The 21,034-nt window shown below is 34.9% G+C and overlaps 6 protein-coding genes and 1 long non-coding RNA gene across 7 annotated transcripts; 2 read left to right on the forward strand and 5 right to left on the reverse strand.

Annotated features, from left to right (window-relative positions):
• Window positions 1-355: 355 nt before the first annotated feature.
• LOC145934568 (tetraspanin-33) lies at window positions 356-3,241 on the forward strand. The gene is made up of 5 exons (XM_083035133.1): window positions 356-690; window positions 1,017-1,220; window positions 1,294-1,467; window positions 1,584-1,715; window positions 1,897-3,241. Exons 1-5 carry the CDS (start codon window positions 601-603, stop codon window positions 2,131-2,133), a joined length of 837 nt encoding a protein of 278 aa, XP_082891259.1. The 5' UTR covers window positions 356-600; the 3' UTR covers window positions 2,134-3,241.
• A 576-nt stretch (window positions 3,242-3,817) lies between these two features.
• LOC145934573 (AN1-type zinc finger protein 1) lies at window positions 3,818-4,873 on the reverse strand. The gene is made up of 2 exons (XM_083035146.1): window positions 4,451-4,873; window positions 3,818-4,364 (listed from the first exon to the last, which is right to left on the reverse strand). Exons 1-2 carry the CDS (start codon window positions 4,871-4,873, stop codon window positions 3,978-3,980), a joined length of 810 nt encoding a protein of 269 aa, XP_082891272.1. The 3' UTR covers window positions 3,818-3,977.
• A 78-nt stretch (window positions 4,874-4,951) lies between these two features.
• LOC145934582 (anaphase-promoting complex subunit 13) lies at window positions 4,952-5,724 on the reverse strand. Its single transcript, XM_083035158.1, has 2 exons — window positions 5,523-5,724; window positions 4,952-5,214 (listed from the first exon to the last, which is right to left on the reverse strand). Exon 2 carries the CDS (start codon window positions 5,186-5,188, stop codon window positions 4,952-4,954), a length of 237 nt encoding a protein of 78 aa, XP_082891284.1. The 5' UTR covers window positions 5,189-5,214; window positions 5,523-5,724.
• A 121-nt stretch (window positions 5,725-5,845) lies between these two features.
• Window positions 5,846-10,129, forward strand: Med28 (mediator complex subunit 28). The gene is made up of 4 exons (XM_083035247.1): window positions 5,846-6,119; window positions 6,490-6,841; window positions 6,905-7,080; window positions 9,090-10,129. Exons 1-4 carry the CDS (start codon window positions 6,060-6,062, stop codon window positions 9,300-9,302), a joined length of 801 nt encoding a protein of 266 aa, XP_082891373.1. The 5' UTR covers window positions 5,846-6,059; the 3' UTR covers window positions 9,303-10,129.
• Window positions 8,134-9,207, reverse strand: LOC145934652 (uncharacterized). Its single transcript, XR_014425083.1, has 3 exons — window positions 9,073-9,207; window positions 8,684-8,840; window positions 8,134-8,509 (listed from the first exon to the last, which is right to left on the reverse strand). It is a non-coding gene; the product is annotated as an uncharacterized LOC145934652 (long non-coding RNA).
• A 1,379-nt stretch (window positions 10,130-11,508) lies between the features above and the next one.
• On the reverse strand, window positions 11,509-20,850 carry LOC145934590 (cytosol aminopeptidase-like). The gene is made up of 8 exons (XM_083035184.1): window positions 20,697-20,850; window positions 20,224-20,339; window positions 14,795-14,955; window positions 14,176-14,350; window positions 13,757-14,084; window positions 13,268-13,536; window positions 12,830-13,008; window positions 11,509-12,638 (listed from the first exon to the last, which is right to left on the reverse strand). The coding sequence occupies exons 1-8, from the start codon at window positions 20,778-20,780 to the stop codon at window positions 12,415-12,417; spliced, it is 1,536 nt and encodes a 511-aa protein (XP_082891310.1). The 5' UTR covers window positions 20,781-20,850; the 3' UTR covers window positions 11,509-12,414.
• Window positions 15,062-19,557, reverse strand: LOC145934584 (E3 ubiquitin-protein ligase COP1-like). Its single transcript, XM_083035174.1, has one exon. The coding sequence runs from the start codon at window positions 19,285-19,287 to the stop codon at window positions 17,230-17,232; it is 2,058 nt and encodes a 685-aa protein (XP_082891300.1). The 5' UTR covers window positions 19,288-19,557; the 3' UTR covers window positions 15,062-17,229.
• Window positions 20,851-21,034: the final 184 nt, after the last annotated feature.

Here is a 21,034-nt window from a genome sequence, read left to right on the forward strand (position 1 = left end):
ATGAGAAAATATAAAGAACATGCAAGAATGGCCGCATTCAGCAGACTCAACAGTTGAGCAATTTTCCGATGTCATTCGATGCTGATTGGCTGGAGCTAAAAATAGAAACCAATCACGTTCGATTGCTACTTAAGGTGCGTTCCGTTTCACACATATGCGCGCATTTTCTATAGTAAACGTAACGTGTACTATAGGTAAATGCGCGCATATGCGTGAAACGAAACGTACCCTTAGTTTTTTCAAATAAAACAAGAAAGAGTATTTAAATTTAAAAAACAAGATAAATTATATGTATGACTATTATCTATTGAGTCTGCTGAATGCGGCCAATGAGTGTAGAAGGTGCAAGAACCCTGCGCGCTGTCATCTGTCATCGTGGAACGCGGAACAGCTGATCGCGAGAAACGCGAATTACGGGAACGAAACGCGACGAGAAAAACGTCGTAATGGCGGAACGAGTGGAAGCTGTCCAAGTATGTTTCAACGACACGAATTGTCTTTTGTCGCCGTTTGTTTAAGTTGAAACAACTGCCACAATTTGTGCCTGATTGTGCGCTCGAAGGACACTAATCACTCGTCGAGTCTCCCTGCAGCGGAACGATGATGAATAATCGCAGGCGAAGCAACAACTTCACGTACGTCAGTTCGTGCGTGAAATACATGATCTTTATGCTGAATTTCGTCTTCTGGGTGAGCGACTCCTTCCCGAGATTGTATTCCTTGCATTCTTGTAGAACTTCTTTTTCCTTTTTTTTTTTTAATCGCATCGTTTATCTGCAAATAAATGTATCCACTTGTTATTTGTTACTCGCTGAGACGAGAGATATATAGTTGACATATTTATGCCACTTTCACTAATATGAATTAATTTCAAAGGTTAGTAAAACCTTAGCTGATATACCTTGCTTATTTTTATATTAGAAAGAAGTTCTAGTTTATATATGTATTAAAGATGTCCGGAGCTGAAGATGGACATTATTCAATACAAATGACAACATGATTTTCTTCTTGTTTAGCTGTTTGGCGGACTGTTAATTGGGGTAGGTCTATATGCTTTCGTGGATAAATGGCAAGCAACTGGATCTGTCAGAGTGGAAAACGTTTATGATGTAGTCTTAAACATCTCTCTGGTGATGTTGATAGCTGGTGGCGTCGTCTTTGTCGTTAGCTTCGCAGGATGCGTAGGAGCTCTTCGTGAGAATACATGCCTTCTTAAATTTGTTAGTTCTATATATTAAATAATCCCTTTGTATATAAAATATATTTTATTGTCTGACTAAATTCCTTTTCCAGTATTCATTGTGTCTTCTGGTATTTTTCCTTCTGGAAATGGGTGTGGCAATTGTTGGATTTGTATTCCCACATGCATTGCAGTCTCTTTTGGAAGAATCTTTCACAGACAAAATAATTCAGACATATAGAGAAGATCCAGATCTGCAAAATTTCATTGATTTTGGACAACAAGAGGTAAAGATTATATAGATAAAGTTTATATAAAGTTATTAAAATAATTATAAATATATCTCTTATGTTTATATAATTTATTTAATTTTATAAAATGTTTGTAAAATTTTCCATTACAGTTCAAATGCTGCGGCTTAAGCCAAGGGGGATACCAGGACTGGGGAAAGAATGAATATTTTAATTGTAGTAGCCCTAGTGTGGAGCGTTGCGGCGTACCATTCTCTTGTTGCATAAACGCTACTGATATATCTGTATGTACATTACGTTACACATAGAATACAAAAAATATATGTATATATTTTAGAAGGAAATTAAAAAATTTCTTTCAAATATATATATATACATAAAATTTTATAATTTCCTTTAAAAGATAAGATTTTTGTAAACATATATTTATTCTGAATGTACAAATGAGATAATTTCAATTTTCAGAGCGGACTTGTAAATATAATGTGTGGCTACAAGGTCCAGATGTTGCCAGTATCGGAAGCAAGTAAAAAGGTCTGGACCAGCGGATGCATCGAGATCGTGCGTAGTTGGGCGGAGCGTAATCTCTACACGATAGCCGGTATCGCTCTGGGTATCGCGCTCAGTCAGCTCTTCGTGATCTATCTCGCAAAAACGCTGGAAGGTCAAATCGAATTGCAAAAGTCCCGCTGGCATTCCTGAGCTTGACTTCAGGCCACCTACCGTTACCAGATACATTCTCCAGCCAACAGGCAGGTGGCCAGCGGCGGCCGATCGCGCGCAACGCATGACACAGAGACAAATATAAACGCGCGAATGGCATTGCTCGTCCTCTTTGCGATCTCTTTATACATACTGTGCATTCTGTCCCTCATCAAACTTGTCCTCTATTTCAAAAATTACTTTCACCTGTACGTAAGTAAGGGATAATACGTCGTTGATGATCGATGATGTTCTTTATCTGCTACTGCAGAGGATGCGTTTACGCGATCAGCTATCGATCGATTAAGATCTTACATAGAGATTATATACATACAGGTGCAGAAAGAAAGAGAGAGATGGTGTCCTATGTATTTACAATCAGCGATACAATTTTTTTCTAATACTCGGGAAATATATTTCTTCGCTTACACATAGAATTAATTGCATGATTCAACTGCTTCGTGCTTGCAAAATGGCGAGTCACATGTCACGACATCATGTTTTTATGAATATTGTATGGGACACTATTGATGCATTTCTCTGTACATGGAACTGATGACTCAAATGCGCTAAAGACAAAAGTGAGATATTTACCATGATGAAACTCTCTAACATGCATTTCGTTGAGTGCATTGCATTATGCGATATTATAGAACAATCTCAATTTTACAGTTACACATGACGTCTGTTTTTCAAACTATTTTATTTTATTTTTTTATTTTTATTAATTTGTTATCTTTGTATCAAATGTACATACATATATAATTTTTGTTTTATCACGATTGTTTTCTTATTTTCTTTCAACAGGATAGCTTAAAATATATTCAGATAGCTTAAAAAATATTCAGATCTGATATTCTTTTTGCAAGATTTAATTACAACATATGAATTGTATCGTTTTCAGTACAGTTTTTAGCATAGCGACACAAAATTGTTTTAATGGTTAACATTGATGTACTATTAATAAGTGATATAGGAACTTATTTTAAAGGAATTCAATAATCGTGTGCACATTTTTATACATATATTGCTTCCATTAAGATATATGTAGAATATAATGAATTTGAGATTAGAGATAATGTCATCTTGTAAATAAATCTTGAAAAATTGATTTGCTTTATTAGCTAGATGTGAATCATCATCAAAGTTTTATTTTATATTCTATTTTTAAATATTTTTTAATATTAAATGTGTTCTTGATTATAGACTATATACATCTATATATGAACAATTTCTACTCATTATATCATTATCATTTTTTTGTGTAATTAATGATTATGAGTGGAATATTACTCTTACTATAAATGGATACACACTATTGAACTTCGATAATTATAAAGGTATTTCATTCACTTGTTCTTCTAGTGTGTGCGATGCCATATATCTATATTACATAAAATTACGAACGAGCGCACATTTATTTGTACACATTTATATTGCTAATTTATATTTCTCACCATATTAGCATAACTCGTGTATGACACAAGAAACGTCCAGTGCCAAAGTCAGAATATTGTTGTTCTCTTATTTTAAACAAATCTGACAATAATCTGGTATAAATGATTCATTTAATGCATTTAGATGTCTCTTTGTCAAGAATGAATGTAAAACCACTGATATAAAACCTTCTAGTTTGTAATAAATAAGTATTATTCTAAAAGGTGTGTGTTATTTTGCTATCAATAAATCAAATTGTATTGATAAAAACTTATTATATAGCCCTATACATCACAAGTAATACAAACAGCTACCACATACACACTATTCAATAGTCGTGGTGAACTATTATAAAAAATAGATAATTGTATATAAGAAACTTTATTATGACAAAATAATCAACATACCTATTTATACAAGGATACATCAATAGGTACATTATTAGAATATTCCAGAATGACTCGCTGACCATCGACAATAGTAGAATTTTCAAATAATTTTATTAAAGGGGTATCCATTTCATCATATATTAGAGCTCCGTTAGAATGATGAAAGAGTTGCAATTTATTCATAATGGTTGAATTAGCATTATTAGTATAGGGAACTTTAAGCGTATCTGCCATTGAATCTATACATTTGCCAATCGTCCATTGCATGTTAACAAAGACACCTTTAGATGTGCCTATGTGTTTATTTTTAACTGTGAGTGGCAAATGCACAAGAAAGTAACATCTTTCGCTCGTTGGTACATTTTTGGGACCGATTGCAGAACCTTTTACACGCATGAGTTGCACCTATAAATAAATTTATTAAAAATATCACTAAAGCTAATGTACTAAAAAATATTTTCTTTTTCATATATAGTATATAATAATACTACCTTATTTGCCATTGCTGTATTCTTGGATTTTCTCAAACTGTCTTCAATTTGTTGATCTACAACAGCTTTGGCTTCCGCAAATTGTTTCTTAGGTATTTGCCATTTTTTCAGTTTCTGAGTTTTCTCTGGTTCGCTCAACTCCAAGCATCCATGATGTCTGTGTGTTATACAAAAATGCTGTTTGCACTTGATGCAAGGCATCTCAATTAGCGATGTTTCTTTGCAAGATTCTTTGGAGCATAAAAAGTTTACTGATTTTTCTGCAGAACATTTTGCAATCTCCGTTTTTAAACACTCGTGCGACACCATATGAAAGTGCTCTTTACAGAAAGTGGCCTGACAATGCTCACACACAAATGGCAAAAAGTCCAACAATTTGCAGTCCTTCATTGAGCACTGTTTGCCAGTCTCTGGAAACTCCATTGTGATACAGTAAGAAAAGATATCGAGATATATATAATATATGATCTATTAATCCTTCAAACTCTTGAGCAACAATATTCAATTGTGCAGAGGTGTCGGGGAATGCAGATGATTGTCGCTGAGAGAACTCAAAGCTAAATTATTCCACTTCTGCTCCAATTCCTTCAATGTCATGTGAGAATCGCCGTTGTCACTCTCAGGATCTGGCAATTCAGCCACCGGGGTCGAAATGTCGTCGATAGGTAAGCGTTCCTTGCGCCAGCTCTCGTCGATTATATCTATCAGCCTGCCATCTCCACACACCTGACTGTCCATGTCGCAAGACACTCAGCACATTTAACCTTAAAAAAACATTATATTTATAATACTATTTCAACTATTTAATAAATCTTATACTGCTTGAATGTTGAATATTGGATCAAAAATAATTATATCCATTATAACATTTAATTTAAAAAATTACATCAAATGTTTTATAAATATTATTATTAGTTATTTTTATAAATTATATATTATTAGTTATTTATAAATATATTATTAGTTATTTTATAAATATATTTGAGAATATTATGTAGACACAAGTGTGAATTGCAATCATTGATCTCTAAGCGATCATTATGTAGTTTTATGCAGATTTCCGAGTACTTACTATCGATGAAAAAAATCGTACGATTGATCCAATTGATTCGTTATATTATTATATTCTCAATTTTATAGAAAATCTCAAAATTCAACAAAATTTGCAGAATGACATGGTATTTCGACGTTTATTTTTACTAGGAAGTGATTGGAGATTGGTGGAGCGCTACACGTACATCGTGCGTGCGCGGCGCAACACGCGACGGCGTGGAGTAAGGGTGGGGCGTGGTGGGGGATGCGCGGCTGCGCGGCGCAGCGGCGCCCCCACCCCCCACCCCCCACTCCGCGCACCGAATTCCGATGTGTGACGCAGCGCCACTTGAAGGTCAACAGTCGACAGTCGAACGCGCCGCGCACATCGACACGCGCTTTCTCTCTCGCTCCGTGTTTCGCGACTTGAAATTGGTAACACTGCCCTCATGGTGCCATTTTTGGAGTAATGGAGAAGGAATATGGAATATGTGTGCAGAAATCATGAATGTGACTTTCGCGCGATCAAACTAACCGAGAAATTGAGACGCTTTTGCGCGAAAATCGCGCGAATATAATGGCGACGCCGACCAACAGCAGTGGTAATCTTGTCGACGAGTTCGAAGAAGCATTTCAGGTAAAATGCTCGATTTCGAAATTTTCTATCCGCGATACATGTGTGCTTTTCTTTCTGTGAAAATCTGCGTCTACGAGAATTGTACATTTACGTTATTATTTACTATTTACATCGCGAAAAATGTCGAGGGACACTCTTTACCAAATATATTACACATCGAATGTGAAATGTATTAAAGAATTGTTGCGAAATAACTACTTTACTTTATTGTTAGTACCTTTATTAATATGAACTAAAACTACTTTTAATAAGTCACTTGTGTCCAAACCACTGTGTCATTTATATGTAAGCTTATGTTATACTGATACTGTGAAAAAGAAATCAGAAAATCGTCAGGCAAATTTATTAAAGATCAATCATCGATTTTCAGCAATGTTTGAGCATGCTGATAAAGGACGAAGGATTAGTCAGCAATGGGACTGGCGCTTCTGGTGGTTTGACAGTGGATAAGGATGAAGGTCGCGCGGAAATGGAACAAGCTACGATGAGGTTTGTAGACCTGGCTAGGCAAATGGAGGCTTTCTTCCTACAAAAGAGATTTCTGCTGTCCGCGCTGAAGCCTGAGATGGTAGTCAAAGAAGATATCCAAGAACTGAGAATGGAATTAGCCCGCAAGGAAGAGCTCATAAAGAGACATAATGAGAAGATCGTCGTCTGGCAGAATATGTTGTCGGATTTACAGGGATGGGCTCAATCTCCCGCTCAAGGTCCAGCGCCTAATGGTAAGCCAACTTTAACACTTTTATCGAAATAAGACATTTAATAACATTAGTATTGATTGATAGGATTATCCAGTGGAAATCAAAGCGGGCAAAACCAACAGGCTGGAAGTGGCGGTGGCAATGCTTCGATGCAGCAGCAACAGCAAATGTTGCAGCATCAGCAGCAACTGCAACAACAATTACAGCAGCAACAGCATCCACAATTGCAACAGCAATTGCAGCATCCATTGCAGCAACAGGTATTTAAGTAATGCTGTGATATGACCAAAGTTAAAATTTTCTTGTTCTTCAGACGGATTGTTGATAAATTTGGTACTTAGTATACGCATTTTTGGAATGAGAGAAAATGAAGGAAAAAACGAAGAACATTGCCACATAAGATAGGGGAGAGTAAATCGGTATAATTGATAAATATGTTGAGAAAGATTTAATCTTCTATATCTTCAATAAGATCAAGAAACTCCCCAATCTTTTATAACTTTATGAAGCGATTTTTTCGAGTAGTTTCATTGCTTCAAATATAAATTGATTGGATTGTTCACGTAATACATTTATATTTTAATGTTAGGTCTGTTTTCGTATCACACAGTCATACAAGATACAAGTGTTCTATTCGTGTAGTCGTGTTCTTTTGCTATTTTTTATTATAATATATATTTATTGTTGCAATGTCTTTTTCCTATTATTCATTGCATTTGATCATAGATGAGCGATTACCTATATATGCACGAGGACGCGTATTTGTAAAATTATTTATCTATTTGAGGATTATAGATTATTAAGTAAATTCTTTGATAATTCTAAAATACTCATTAGAAAGTGTTAGAAAATGTCTTGCTGTTTTTTTTTTTCAAACAGTAATTGCTGACATGGAGATTAGATAACTAGAGTCCCATTGGATAAGGGACAATAACTATAATAATGCGTATATATCAGTGCCTTATAAAAATTTATAGATCTAGAAATGTATAAAGAAAAACAGATTAAAGTGCTTTTATAATTATCTGCGATATAAAAATCTATACAAAAATTTGAATTTTATTTACAAGAAAAGTATTAAAGGATTAACTGTACGTGTAAAAAAACTGTTGTAAGATGGTGCCAAAACAATGAAGACGAAAATATGTACAAATATTTAACCAAAAAAGAAAAAGAAAAGAAAAAAGAAGAAAGTATAATAAATCTAATAATGGCAATAATACACTTAGGAATATTCATAGTTAGTATATGCTTCACATATTAATACAAAAATCTAGTGATTATTTACATTATATTTGAAAAGACTATTCTTTTCAATTCATGTGTACATTTTTAAATATTTTATATGATTTCCTATTATTCATTGCATTTGATAAGAAGAAAGATTTTATATTTTGTATATAGAGACGTAATGAATAACAATAACATATAAATAGATGTTTTAACTCTTTTTTTATCTTATTTTTTTATCTTTTTTTTAGTGAGACATAATTTTTCACATATCTCTGTATTCGTAAAGAAATATATATAAGATGCTCACATACTTCTGCATGTAGATATTGTATGCATGAACATCAAGTATTGTTACGCGAATTGAATTTCGACTACGAAAATCAGTGGCAACACATAAATTAATGTAAATTAGAATAACTATTGTCAAGTTCCTTCTGCAAATTTCATACGCGAGTCCTGCACATAAATAAAGAGATATATTTCTTTATACATTTAGATAAATATATAATAATATAATATAGAGTATTTTTTTTTATATATAAATCTTAAGTTTTCAAATATATAAACTCATAAGAGAAGCATTATAGCTGTTGCAATCTGAAAATATCGTTTCACTTATGTTGTTCTTACTTGCAAATAGAGATGTTGCGGCAGAATAAATATCTCTGTTCATCTCAAACAAACAACCATTGTGCTTTCTTTCATTGCCCTTGCCTCTTATCGTCATTCCTGTCAGATCCGATGGATTTCTCTTGTTATTCAAATTTCTCTCTTCAACATATGCATGCTGCGGGTAGAATCCATATTTTTGAATAGCTATTTCTATTTGGTAAACGTGAAAAAAGTAAACGTGGAGTAGTATTTTTTCTTAATATCACAGCAAGAATAGAGACAGAGATGTTAAGTGCAAGCTTATGCTCATTATATTGCTGCGCTGCATTGGTGTTGTGTCACATACATGTATCATTGGGAAAGTATATTCTTCTCATAGGCATTTTCCCAAGTTACAATAAACTCACTTAGTGTGACTTTGCAGGTGCAGCAGGGTTCCGGTGGTCCACCAACATCAGGCCTTCAGGGAGTCGGAGTTCCAGTCAGTCAGCAGGGCATGTTCATGGCGCAGGGTGTAGCCGGTGGCAGAGCCGCCGGGTTCCCGGTCGGCGGTATGGGCAATAGCGCTCTGCAGGGACCTCTGGCCTTCCTGGAGAAGACAACGAGCAACATAGGGATGCCAGAGAGGCGGAGTTGACGCGGAAGGGGGAGGGGCCGGGGTCGGGGTCGTGGAAGAGGCCGAGGTAGAGGTAGAGGCGGCGGCGGTGGCAGCGGCCTACCGCCGCCACCACCGCTTCTCGATCCTTCAGACCCGTCGTCCTATGCTGCTGCTGCCGCAGTCGCAGCCGCTGCGGCAGCGCCCCTTCCCTCTCCGCAACAGCAGCCTCCTCCGCCTTGCACGTAAACAATGTTATATGTGTGGCGTTTTTTGTTTCTTTCTCTGAAAGAAGAACAGAGACTTCTATATTTCTTGTAGCAAAGTGTCGAATATACTTGGTTGTTATGTGGGATTTGTGTTTTCAACTCGCAGACTTGTTTATGATGCTGATGATGACCGTTGAAACGTAATGATATGTATTACAATTACATTGGAGTGGAGACAGGCACGATTAATATGTACAAATGTAACTTACGAGCTTACGTTGAGGCGGATACAGCGTTTTGATAGTGCCAGTTTTATTGTGATTCAGTACGAACATCGCATTTCTCGTGACACTGTTCTGTATGCAAGGGATAGACTTTTTTTTCAATTTTTTGTACTAGTCCCGAAAAGTTTAAGACAGGAGCGAAAACTTATGCAAAATGCGTAAAATTGCGATCTAGAATAAGAAACGATAGATATTTTATAATTATAAGTTGAATAGCAAGACACTTGTACATAATGAAATTATGTACACGAGTAATGTGATATTTTTACTCTCGTACATAAGGATATCTCTTCCTATTTCTTTATACTACACATTCTAGTTTGATATTTTTTTTTAAGATTGTGTGCGTGTATGTGTGTGTGTATATATCAACATTTTTATAATAAAAATATGCGTTCATCACTTTTGCAGTGCCTTTGAACAATGATCAAAGTACTGTATAATATCAGTGAAATTATTTAATGTACTGTAAACTAAAATGTATGTCATGCATGTAGGTTATGCTAGATTAGTATAAGCATCTATGTCCTAGAATATCTGCATACCAATTCAAAATTGATTTACTTATTTTTATAACTTTTTCAAATTCTTTAAAATATAATTCCATTCTAAGTTTATAACTAATGTGCACTCGTGTATCACATATGGCATATAGATATATCCGTTATGCGTGTGAAACAGAAATTTGATTCAAAATACAAGATTTTAAATTAGAATCTTAAACTTTATGATGATGATCTTTATATGAATTATGTTATAGAATTATTTTTTATTATATTATTATAAGTTATGCCTTGTATGTTGATTAAAAAATTTTTATAATTTTTTAATATTTTTATGCGCTACATATATTATATTATACATATAATGTTTCATTATAATTTTTTAAGTTTATGCAGTGATAAGTAGCAGAATAATCAAATTTCTCTTGTATAAGAAAATGTGCGTAGGTAGCGATTATTCTAGAATATATAACAGCTTTATTTCTAATTTTATTTATTTTATATATATGTTTATATATATAGTTAGGATAAAGATATATGTAGCATTCGTAAATATTGTAAAGTGGCATATAAGATAATTTTATGTTCATTTTTCATCCATATAATGCAAAAAATATTTTCTAATATGAGAAAATTATCGATTTAATATAAATAAATGAATACAACCGTTTATTTCTCACATCAATAGGCCATTTTTATATATATCTTTTATATTTCTTACAAACCCAGGACAGGATGCTTATATTATTTTTTTAATTGAGTACATAAAACGCATAATGTATGGAAGTTTCATCCTGTACAATACTATATTGTATAATGCTGTATGGACTGTAGTATACATAGAGTTGATACGAATATATTAAAGCACATTCTTACTTTTATTCTTACTATTCCAATTAATTTAAGATCCTGATTGTAATAAGAAGAGTTCAGTTTTACATATACAGATGGTTTGTACAAAATTGTAAAAGAATTGTATATAAAACTTATTTTCAAATCTCCACTATACAATAATGACAGTTTGCTTTTTTTTATAGACAATCAAATGTATATGTAAATTGGAATTATCAGTTCGATCAATAATAAATTGTATCTCTTTTATATAGGGGAATAGTGTCTAATAGGGGGAAGACTTACAAGACATATTTCTTTGAAAAATAAAGATTAACTGTTGTAGATTTAAAAAAAAGTTTGAAGACAAGTTTACTGGCAAAAATAATTGATTTTTTAAAAATATTCTTATGTATCTTACTATTTTACTCACATTTGTCTCTTTGTTGAGACAATTCATTATTTATTATATGTATACATTATTTTTGTTTGCAGGTTATATATTTTTTAAATATGTAAGTGGTAACTTTTTTAAGAAATATAGGCAGTGCCTAATATGGTGAGGTATAAAAAAATCAAGGCGATATAAGTCATAAAAAGTTGATACATTGTCTTGTTTTCCAATTACCTTATTAGATAATGCTTCAAAAATAAACTGCATATATGTAAATCTTGAGTAATATATATATATATATATATATATATATATATATATATATGTGTGTGTGTGTGTGTGTGTGTATTTAATAATAATGAATATGTATATTTCTTCAAATATACATTATTTCTAGCAGTGATAACGTTTTTCCATACATGCAAACCTCAAGTTTTACAGTACCCGATGTGGGTGATGCAGTAAATGTAAGTTTCAAACTTACGTTAGATGTGTTACTAGCCTTGTAGCCCCCAGTTTGTATCATTGATCCTAAATTCTCATAGTACGGACTTAATCGACCACCTTGCTAATTATTTAACAAAATATTGTAAAAATACTATATTGTAAAATACTGCTACTGTGTAAAAGTTATTTATGGATTTTATCATTGTCTGTTATCATTTTAAACCAGATAAATCGTTCAATATAATCCTCTCCATATTAGGCGCGATTCCCCTATATATATATATATATATATAAATATATGTACATACACATACATCATATATATCTATATATATGTATGTATGTGTATGTAAAATATATATCTTATTATCTTGTATATATATGTATAAACTTTTATGTATATGTGTATAAAATTATATAACAGATTGCGCTGAGATGTACGAGTTGCGTATAATAATTCGCTGCAGGCCCCGCTTAATGCGATTTCTACAATGTCTGTAGAAATTGTATTAGCGTACGTGTGGGACGCCCGGTCATCCCGGCTGGGATATACGATAATTCATCGTGGGCGGGACCCATGACACCGGCAATGTCCAGATGCATCCATGGTGTATCCTTGGCGACAAACTCCCTCAAGAATGCAGCAGCGGTACAAGAGCCACCGCCCTTGCATTTTGCGATATTGTTTATGTCGGCAGCCTTAATTTTTTCTGAAAATTATCGGTTTTATCGTCAAGTGTTTTAGATAAGTGACAGATGATGAGGACATTATATTCTAGCTTTCTCTGTCAATAATTACAAGTAAAGATGATGGAACGCTGCTATGAATATAAAAAAAAAGTATCTCCACAAATTTCTAAAATAAAAAATGATTATTTTTACTGAAAAGTTGTTTATTTACTCGTCACTTCGTCGGTGAAATGCTGCCACAGAGGGAATCTCCATACTCGATCGCCGGTTACCGTGCCCGCGTTTCTCAGGGTTTCGTAGAGATTACCGTCATTGGTGAACACTCCTGTTGCGGAGTTGGACAGGGCGACTCTCATGGCACCGGTCAACGTAGCGATATCCAAAATAAATCTATTTGAATCGAAAATCTATTAAGTCTATCATGATAATATCGAATATATATCGGATAATAGAAAATAAATAAAATTAATTGAATACACATTATTACAGAAATTTTATAGAACATAAGAGTTTTAATTGAAAAAATAATTAAAATTCAAAAATTGTTTATAGAAGAACTTCATCTTATCAGTTGCATATGTAATTACGCCCAACATAATTTGTCATCGACGTCACGTTCACGTTATACAAACAAATCGGAGCTACTTACCTCGGATTAAACTCCTGAGCGTAGCACAACGCATCGGCGAGAATCAGCCTACCCTCCGCGTCGGTGTTGTCTACGATAATGGTCTTGCCATTCATCGCTCGTACCAAATCACCCGGCTTCGTGGCATGCCCGGACGGTAGATTCTCCGTGAGTGGAATTAATCCGATGATATTTTTCTTCAATTTCAATTCCGCTGCAGCTCGAATGGTGGCGGCGACGCAAGCGGCGCCGCTCATATCGGCGCGCATTTCGTCCATCTCCCCTGGCGGCTGCAATCATGATCGTTGTTCTTCGAATTTTTTTCTCTCTTTGCATAGAGAAGAATAAAGGTATAAACACACACAAACTTGCATAGCGCATAAACATATACATAAGGAAATTGATTGGTCCATAAACGTATGCATAAGAAAATAAACCAATCGAATTTCTTATGCTTATGTATACGCTAGTTTGCAAGTTTGTGTGTTTATACCCTGACGCAATTCCTACCTTAAGACTGATACCACCGGCGTCGAAAGTGACTCCTTTGCCGACAAACGTCACCGGGGACTCGCTCGGATTTTCCGCGCCTTTGTAACTGATCTCTAGGAATTTAGGCAGTTCGATGCTACCACGGGCCACGCTGAGGAACGAGCCCATCTTCTTCTGTTCGGCCCAGCTCTTGTCGCGCACTTGAACGTCGACTTCAAGATTTGTCAAAACCTCGGAAACCCGCTGCGAGAATATCGTGGGTGTCATCAGATTCGCTGGAGTGTCCGCGAGCTCGCGAGCCCAATTCTGTGCCTGGGCCTTGATAATACCCACTCGCCATTCCGCCCTAAAAAAAAATCATTACGTTAGACAAATGTGTTTACAGTCGCGTGCCATGGGAAATCTAGAATTTTGGATGTGAGAATAAAGAGACTCACTCTCCTTCTTCTCCGTAGAGAGAGATCTTTGGTAGCTTCTTCTTCTTCTCTTCATTTTTAAATCCTTGATAGAGCCACGTACATAAACCAGCTCCCTCGGCGGCGGCTTCCGCATCTCCTAGTGTTTCCAGCTTGATGTCCTTTATCTCGACTTCATCCAAAGCACGACATCCCGCTAAAATAAAAACAAAAACTCTATTAATAAAATCCCATAATGCCTTATAATAAAATACGAGTATCAAGAAAATGTTTTTATTCCAACTGTAAAATAAAACTATTATCTTTTTAATAATTTTCATCTAAAATTTGTCCAGGAAAATAATCAAAATATATAAGCGATTTATATATAAATGGTCCAATATATTGAAATCAATTATAATCATAGTGCATAAAAAGTAAAAGAATATATCATCTACCATGAATATTCCAAAATATCAAAATGATTCTAGTTCAATATATTATATATAAACATACATGTACTAATTTTATATAACACATATATAGTATATAGCATACATTAAAATGTTAATTTCAAAGTACAATTAAAAAATTCAAGATTTGAGTAACATAGATTGTAATAATCCTTTTTTTACATAGTATATTGAATAATGAGAATCACCTGCTGCAGCAGCACGTACACTTTCCTTTCCTTCATGAATCTCTTCAAGCTTGTTAATACCAAGACCTTGTTTTCCCAGACTAACTACTGCAACTCCGCTGTAATCTGTTTCCAAACCCCAAAACACTCTAGCATGACCCTTAGGAATCTTTGGTCCTGCTCTGTAGCGTAAACATTCATTTGAAGTTAGTCAAAAAAATCTCATCGCAATAATATTTTTCTTTAATAAGGAAAGATATGCGACAGTAATATACTTAAGAAGACAAATTCAGACACAAATTCGTAAATTTATTAATTACAATAGAATCTAGGCATTTTTTTGACATTTATTTCATGTACGATATAGTAATTTGCAATTTTAAAATACATTCTAAAAATATACTATTCTTTATTCTAGAATATTTTTCTTCATCCAGTTATACATTATACACCAGTACATTTACAATTATTCTCTCTGAGAAGATTATAACTATACATTAATTCACAATTGTTGCTTTGTGATCTATCAGCATCAATACATTTCGATATTACAGATAACTGTTTCACATACAGTTCTCACTAACAAGTTGAATTTGCGAGCAACCTATTTAGCAGCTTAAGATATAATACACCATAAAATTTGTGTTAGCAAATATTAGTTTCTTTTATATACAACGATATTACAAGCAATAATATGACTTTGTCATGGGGTTTAGTTGGCATAGTTGTACAAGGAGTCAAATTAAAAAATAGATTTAAGAAAGTAATTATATTTCTTGTAACAAACAAAAAATAATGAACGTCTCATTAATATCTTATGATTGAAATTTAATGTAATTTTATAAAAAATATTTGAAAAGAATATATATTTCTTATTATATCATTTGTAGATTCAAAAAGTTTATGCAACAACAAGTAATATGTTTAAAACAATTTAAAATATATTAATTTTTCTATTTGCCCTCTGTGTATTTTGGCACCTTAGAGATTATTCTTAAATTAATTTGTTTAGTTGTTAATTAATTTTGTTTTTCATTATGTTTCAATTAAGTTCATATGTAACATAATAAACTTTCTAATATAAAGTTATATAGAAAGAAATAATAAAATTATTATCATATACAATTTTTTATATGCAGTGAAAGAAATATCTTTCCGAGAGTCAAAAATCGGAGCATTTCAACAGAAACATGTGCTATCTATATATGCAATTATCGTCATAAATACTTCAGACGTTGATTACACCTTATCACGTTTCTGTTTACAAAGTCATACAGTCATGATACTAACAAGTCGCTTTAAGCTGAAGATGAGCTATCACTCTAACTGGTTACAAAAAAATTTTCCAAAATTTTTTTGACTTTTCTACATACAGTGATACAGCTAAAATACCGATATTTTAGTATTCGAAATATTGATATTGCAATTGGTAATAGTTTTCTAAAAAAAATGCAGGTACGATTTGTATATATATATATATGTTGATTACCAGTTAAAATATCACTACATGTATATCAATTTTGATGATTTCCCTTCTAACTTTTATATCGATTCTTAAAAGACTTAAACAACTGCATTTTAAATTTATTTGGCAGGTTTTGTAAAACAAAATTAAGATGCGCTCTGTATTAAACATGTGTATCAATTTTCAATGTTGATTGAAACAGTCGCCATTCTAAATTCAGAAAACCTTATTCAAGAAAAATATTTTACTTAATATATACATACATTGCTCTAAATTTTTGCAGATTTAAGCGTCATTTTTAGCAGTACTGCGCTTATTGTAATGAACCTCACTCTCGTATTGCGATCATATATATGTAGAATATATAGATCATCTGCATAAAATACAGCTTAATAAGCGTGCAACTATGATATTCCGGCGAATGTTAAGTATCGGTAACTTAATATAAAATTATGAAAGATGTATAATTATTTTAATTTTGTAAATGATCGTATGTGTGCACAAACATGTTCAATAACATGTTCGTTGTTGTAACAATGCAAAACTTTTATCATATATGATTTAGTCTGTACACATTTATAGAATTATATGTATCTAAATTATATTTTAATTAGAAAATAGAGTCAAGATATATATACGAAAACGCGTAATAATTAACAATATATCAATTTCCCTAATTACACTTATACACACAATGTACAATCCAGAGAAAATACTTGTGCTCTCTCCTCGGTAATATTGAGCATGGATCGATTGGAGATTTTTATTTTTCATAAATTAGTTATTCGCCGATAATGCACGTCCAATACTAATATTCGATATTAATATTTAAATTCCGTTATGTTAAAAATTTTCTCTACACGTCGTATTATAACAATAAGTTATTACGCTATTTAGAATAATTCCGTCATTTCTCGTTGTTATTCACACAATTGGCTATTCATTCAATTCAAAATTAATTATTCTCCGTTCATTTAATTTTCAATTGTTTTTAAACCAACTCTAATATTTTGATAATTCCTTGAGAATTAGCGGCTACCACGATATTGGACATTTGTCTCCAACATACCGCGGACACGAATTCATTCAGATCTTCCTCTCTTCTGTCTTGCAGCTCCAGGATGCTTCGAACGGCGTCGAATTTGTACGAGAACAACTGTTTCGTTAGTCCTTTGTAGTACACGTATAATGCGTTATTTTCCGAACCGCAGGCAACGTAATCGCCGTCAGTGGCAAGTCCGACAAAGTTTTTCTCGTTCACATGTCCCACGAACGATCGTAGACAAAGCGGATTATTGATGTTCCACATTTTCAACTGCGAATCCGTGCTAGCCGAGACGATCTCCTCCTTGTTGATGAATTTAACGTAGGAGACGGCCTTGCGGTGACCCTTGAATATGCATAACGCCTCCTTCATGTTACGCAGATCGTAATAATGTACGCAGTGATCCGCGGAACCGAATGCCAGGTGACAGGAGCTACGTGGATTAAATTTCACGCAACATACATTCGCCTTTGCTTCCAACGATGCCACGGAATAATCGGTGTTCAATGCCCATAATTTGACCCGCGCGTCGTCGGAGCCGGACGCGATCAATCGCGTATCCACATCGTTGAAATCGACGGACCAGCATCTCTTCTCGTGCTCCTGAAACGTCTTGGTCCTTTGACCGGTCGTCGCATCCCACACCGTCACGGTACCCTCGTAGTCCGATGACGCGAGCATACCCTTGTGGAAAGAGTTCCACGAGACGCACGAGATTTTCGAACTGGAGACCATCTCGACGCAGGGGTAATGAATGTCGACGGTGTCGCGTATAACGGCACCGTAATCGAATACCTTTATACGTTTCGTCACCCCGGCGATCGCGAAGAATTCGTTGTCCTTATCGAACTCGATGCTAGAAACGATGGTGGAATTATTGAAGAGATCCGACGAGTAATTGAGAGTCGCCACTGGGCGCAGGGAATTGTATCTTGAGAACTTGACTAGATTCTCGCGAAAGACGTCTAGACCGGAACCTGTGCTATAAACGCCGCCGTGTTGTTGCTGCGCTTCGCTCTGCGGTTGTGATTTCTGGCCGAGCAGAAGTTCCTTGCCACGGGAATCGAAGTAACATTGAACGAAGTCATCGAAGTGAGCGTGAAGTCTCTTCCTGCGTATAGCTAGGGTAGTTCCGCTGGGCTGACTGACGGTCGGATTCATCAAGTTATCGGTACCAGTCGCCTTGTCGCTAGGTTTCACCATGTTCGAGTCTATTATATCTATAAGGCCAAGCATCTCCCGCCTGATGGCGGAAACCTGCGCCGTGTCGTTCTCACTCGCCTTTTTGACATCTTCCACCCGCGGACACTTGCTCTGAACGTCCTTTAGAATATTTTCCACTTCTTCCATATCCTTCTTGATCAACGCCACTTCCTTCTGTAACTGATTCCTTTGTTCCTCCTTCTGTTGCAGCAGGTGTTTCAGGAATTCATGCAAAAGCTTGTTTTGCGCCGTACAAGTTTCTGCTTCCAGCAAATGCTTTCGTTGAGTTAGCACCTCTAGCATTACATTTACATCGGGTAGAGTAAGATTGGCGCTCTCTGCCGCAACAATGCTTCTTAATCCATCGGACGCTGGTGCTAATGAATCGTTACCGATTGCTCTGTGTCTACCATTCTCCGTGTAAGAGCCTAACTGCGCGAGACCCTTAGTTCTCGTCTTATATTTGGAAACTAGCTCGTCCAGCAGAAAGTTCGGGAAGATGTCCTTCTCGTTCAATGTAAAACTGCATTTCGGGCAACGATCCTTAATCTCTAAACACTTTACGATACAATGATGACAAAAAGTATGTCCGCAACGCGTGATATAAGCCGTATCGATAAGATCGAAGCAAATTGGACACATATAATCGTTGCTCTTATCTTCTAATATCCCGCTCATCCTTTGTAGCACATTCGTAGGTTGATGCTTATTAATTTTGCTATCGCTTATTAATTCGCCTAATCCACCACTACTGCTCCCTGCGCTATCGTTCCCCATATTACTGTTGCCAGGTGTCGACATTACTACTATTACTATATTCGATTTCTGATCTCAGTCTTCGACCAGCAAGATTAATTAATTGAAGGATTAACAGCTTAAAATCACTCTAAGTGGACATTCGATTTGTCTTTCGCAGTTGAAACGTCACGTCGAAAAGAATATGTCATAAATCAGGCAGTATTATTCTCTAGTTATATTCTCATTTATAAAACGCAGCATATGTCTAGGATATCCTTGTGCGGAGCAAGTTGCGCTTCATATCATATGTATAATATCGTCTCTCAGTCTAGTCACTCCTGAAACAATGAAAATAATGCCAGTGAGCTCGTGAAGTATAAAACTCTTGTTTAAAAAATTCAAAATTTTTAATAACAAAAAATACTTTATGTAAGAATTTTAAGATAACAAAGGGAAAGCACTTTTGAATGTCAGAAAAAAGCTCAGGCAGCATTATATAACAATTGTTTCAGGCTGGAAATATGAATAAAATATTTAAACATATTTTTATATGTTGTATGATTAAATAAAAGTGGAAGAACAATTTTGCAAAGTGCAATGTATTGTATAGAGAAACTCTCTTGTATACCTCACAGTTTTATATATCTTAGCGTGTGATGTTCATTAAATTTAAGTATGCGAAGAAAGTGTCCATATGTATATATGTATGTATACATGAGAGAACGTAAGTCAATTCTTCGTCGAGAGAAGAAAGGATTCCATATGGAAAAAGACAGAGAAAAAAAAATTCTTCAAAATAGTAAACATACGTGTCCAAGTAGTCAAGGTCTCGCAAGTATATTCTACAACAGCGCACAAGGGGTACAGCCTTGTTAGATAAGAACAATACTATATGACACAGACTTATTGCGATGTGATATTATCCTAAAATCGCGCGGATGCACAAAAGGTACTAAACCAGCAGTAAATAATGAGTAATTAGTGGAGATTGAGACTTACAGCAAGATGTTCTGCAGCAGCTTGCCGTTAACCAATTCATTGTACTTGGCGGCAGTAGGAGTAAACACGACGTTGCTCTCGCTCTCTGTCTCGTAAACACCGAGCACCAATCCCTTCTGCAAAGGAGAAAAAAAATATGCAAACGTGTCGAGGAAATGGGCGACAAAAGTGTACATATTTGCGTTCCTCTTATTCGATCGAGCGCGATTAAAAATTTTGCAATCAAAATCGTCAACCACCAACGTTCGATCGTTCGACACTGTGTTTGTTCGCGAAAGTAGGAAAGGAAAAGAAAGCATTCGCTCTCGAAATATTTCGAACGCGCGAACACGACAGGTCGTATCGCGGACGTTCGACGCGAGGACAATTTTTCAAAACGCGACGAAAATTTCGCATCTCGTCGTTCTTCGAGAGACAAAAACCGCTTCGTCGACGACGAAGAACGATGGCGAATGAGATTTCACGTAAATTACCTTCATGGTCGATAGGTTAGCGAAGAAACGTAAGAGTGAATTTCTGTTCGGCGATACCTTAGCCCTGATAAAAGACAATGCCATAATTCGTTCCCGAGAGCATTAGGTGATATATATATATAACGTATATCACGGAGATGTATGATAAAGAGCGGCGACTCTGAATTCAATTCGATCGCGATCTTGACGCCACGTGACGTCAAGCGCGCCAACTACGAAGCGAGAAATTGTAAATTTCTTTACCGACAAAGCAAAGATGCTTCGAGTACGCAAATATAAATATAATAATTTCCCTACAATTGTGTTATATCTATTTAAAAATACATAGCTCGTTTTCT

Source organism: Prenolepis imparis, unplaced genomic scaffold, assembly GCF_030444845.1.
Source record: "Prenolepis imparis isolate NDT839.2.m4 unplaced genomic scaffold, iyPreImpa1.0 SCAF_1, whole genome shotgun sequence".
Lineage (NCBI taxonomy): Eukaryota > Metazoa > Arthropoda > Insecta > Hymenoptera > Formicidae > Prenolepis > Prenolepis imparis.

Excerpts from the sequence above, each read along its gene's own strand:
- LOC145934573 (XM_083035146.1), bottom strand. The coding sequence starts at position 4,873 with ATGGAGTTTCCAGAGACTGGCAAACAGTGCTCAATGAAGGACTGCAAA. Across the intron at positions 4,365-4,450 it reads ATACAGCAATGGCAAATAAG|GTGCAACTCATGCGTGTAAA; the intron begins GTAGTATTATTA and ends ATTTATTTATAG.
- Med28 (XM_083035247.1), top strand. The coding sequence starts at position 6,060 with ATGGCGACGCCGACCAACAGCAGTGGTAATCTTGTCGACGAGTTCGAA. Across the intron at positions 6,842-6,904 it reads TCAAGGTCCAGCGCCTAATG|GATTATCCAGTGGAAATCAA; the intron begins GTAAGCCAACTT and ends ATTGATTGATAG. Across the intron at positions 7,081-9,089 it reads AGCATCCATTGCAGCAACAG|GTGCAGCAGGGTTCCGGTGG; the intron begins GTATTTAAGTAA and ends GTGACTTTGCAG.
- LOC145934584 (XM_083035174.1), bottom strand. The coding sequence starts at position 19,287 with ATGTCGACACCTGGCAACAGTAATATGGGGAACGATAGCGCAGGGAGC.
- LOC145934590 (XM_083035184.1), bottom strand. The coding sequence starts at position 20,780 with ATGGCATTGTCTTTTATCAGGGCTAAGGTATCGCCGAACAGAAATTCA. Across the intron at positions 14,956-20,223 it reads CTGCTGCAGAACATCTTGCT|AGCAGGACCAAAGATTCCTA; the intron begins GTAAGTCTCAAT and ends TTTACGCTACAG. Across the intron at positions 13,537-13,756 it reads CCGGTGGTATCAGTCTTAAG|CCGCCAGGGGAGATGGACGA; the intron begins GTAGGAATTGCG and ends TCATGATTGCAG.
- LOC145934582 (XM_083035158.1), bottom strand. The coding sequence starts at position 5,188 with ATGGACAGTCAGGTGTGTGGAGATGGCAGGCTGATAGATATAATCGAC.
- LOC145934568 (XM_083035133.1), top strand. The coding sequence starts at position 601 with ATGATGAATAATCGCAGGCGAAGCAACAACTTCACGTACGTCAGTTCG. Across the intron at positions 1,468-1,583 it reads TTGATTTTGGACAACAAGAG|TTCAAATGCTGCGGCTTAAG; the intron begins GTAAAGATTATA and ends TTTCCATTACAG. Across the intron at positions 1,716-1,896 it reads TAAACGCTACTGATATATCT|AGCGGACTTGTAAATATAAT; the intron begins GTATGTACATTA and ends TTCAATTTTCAG.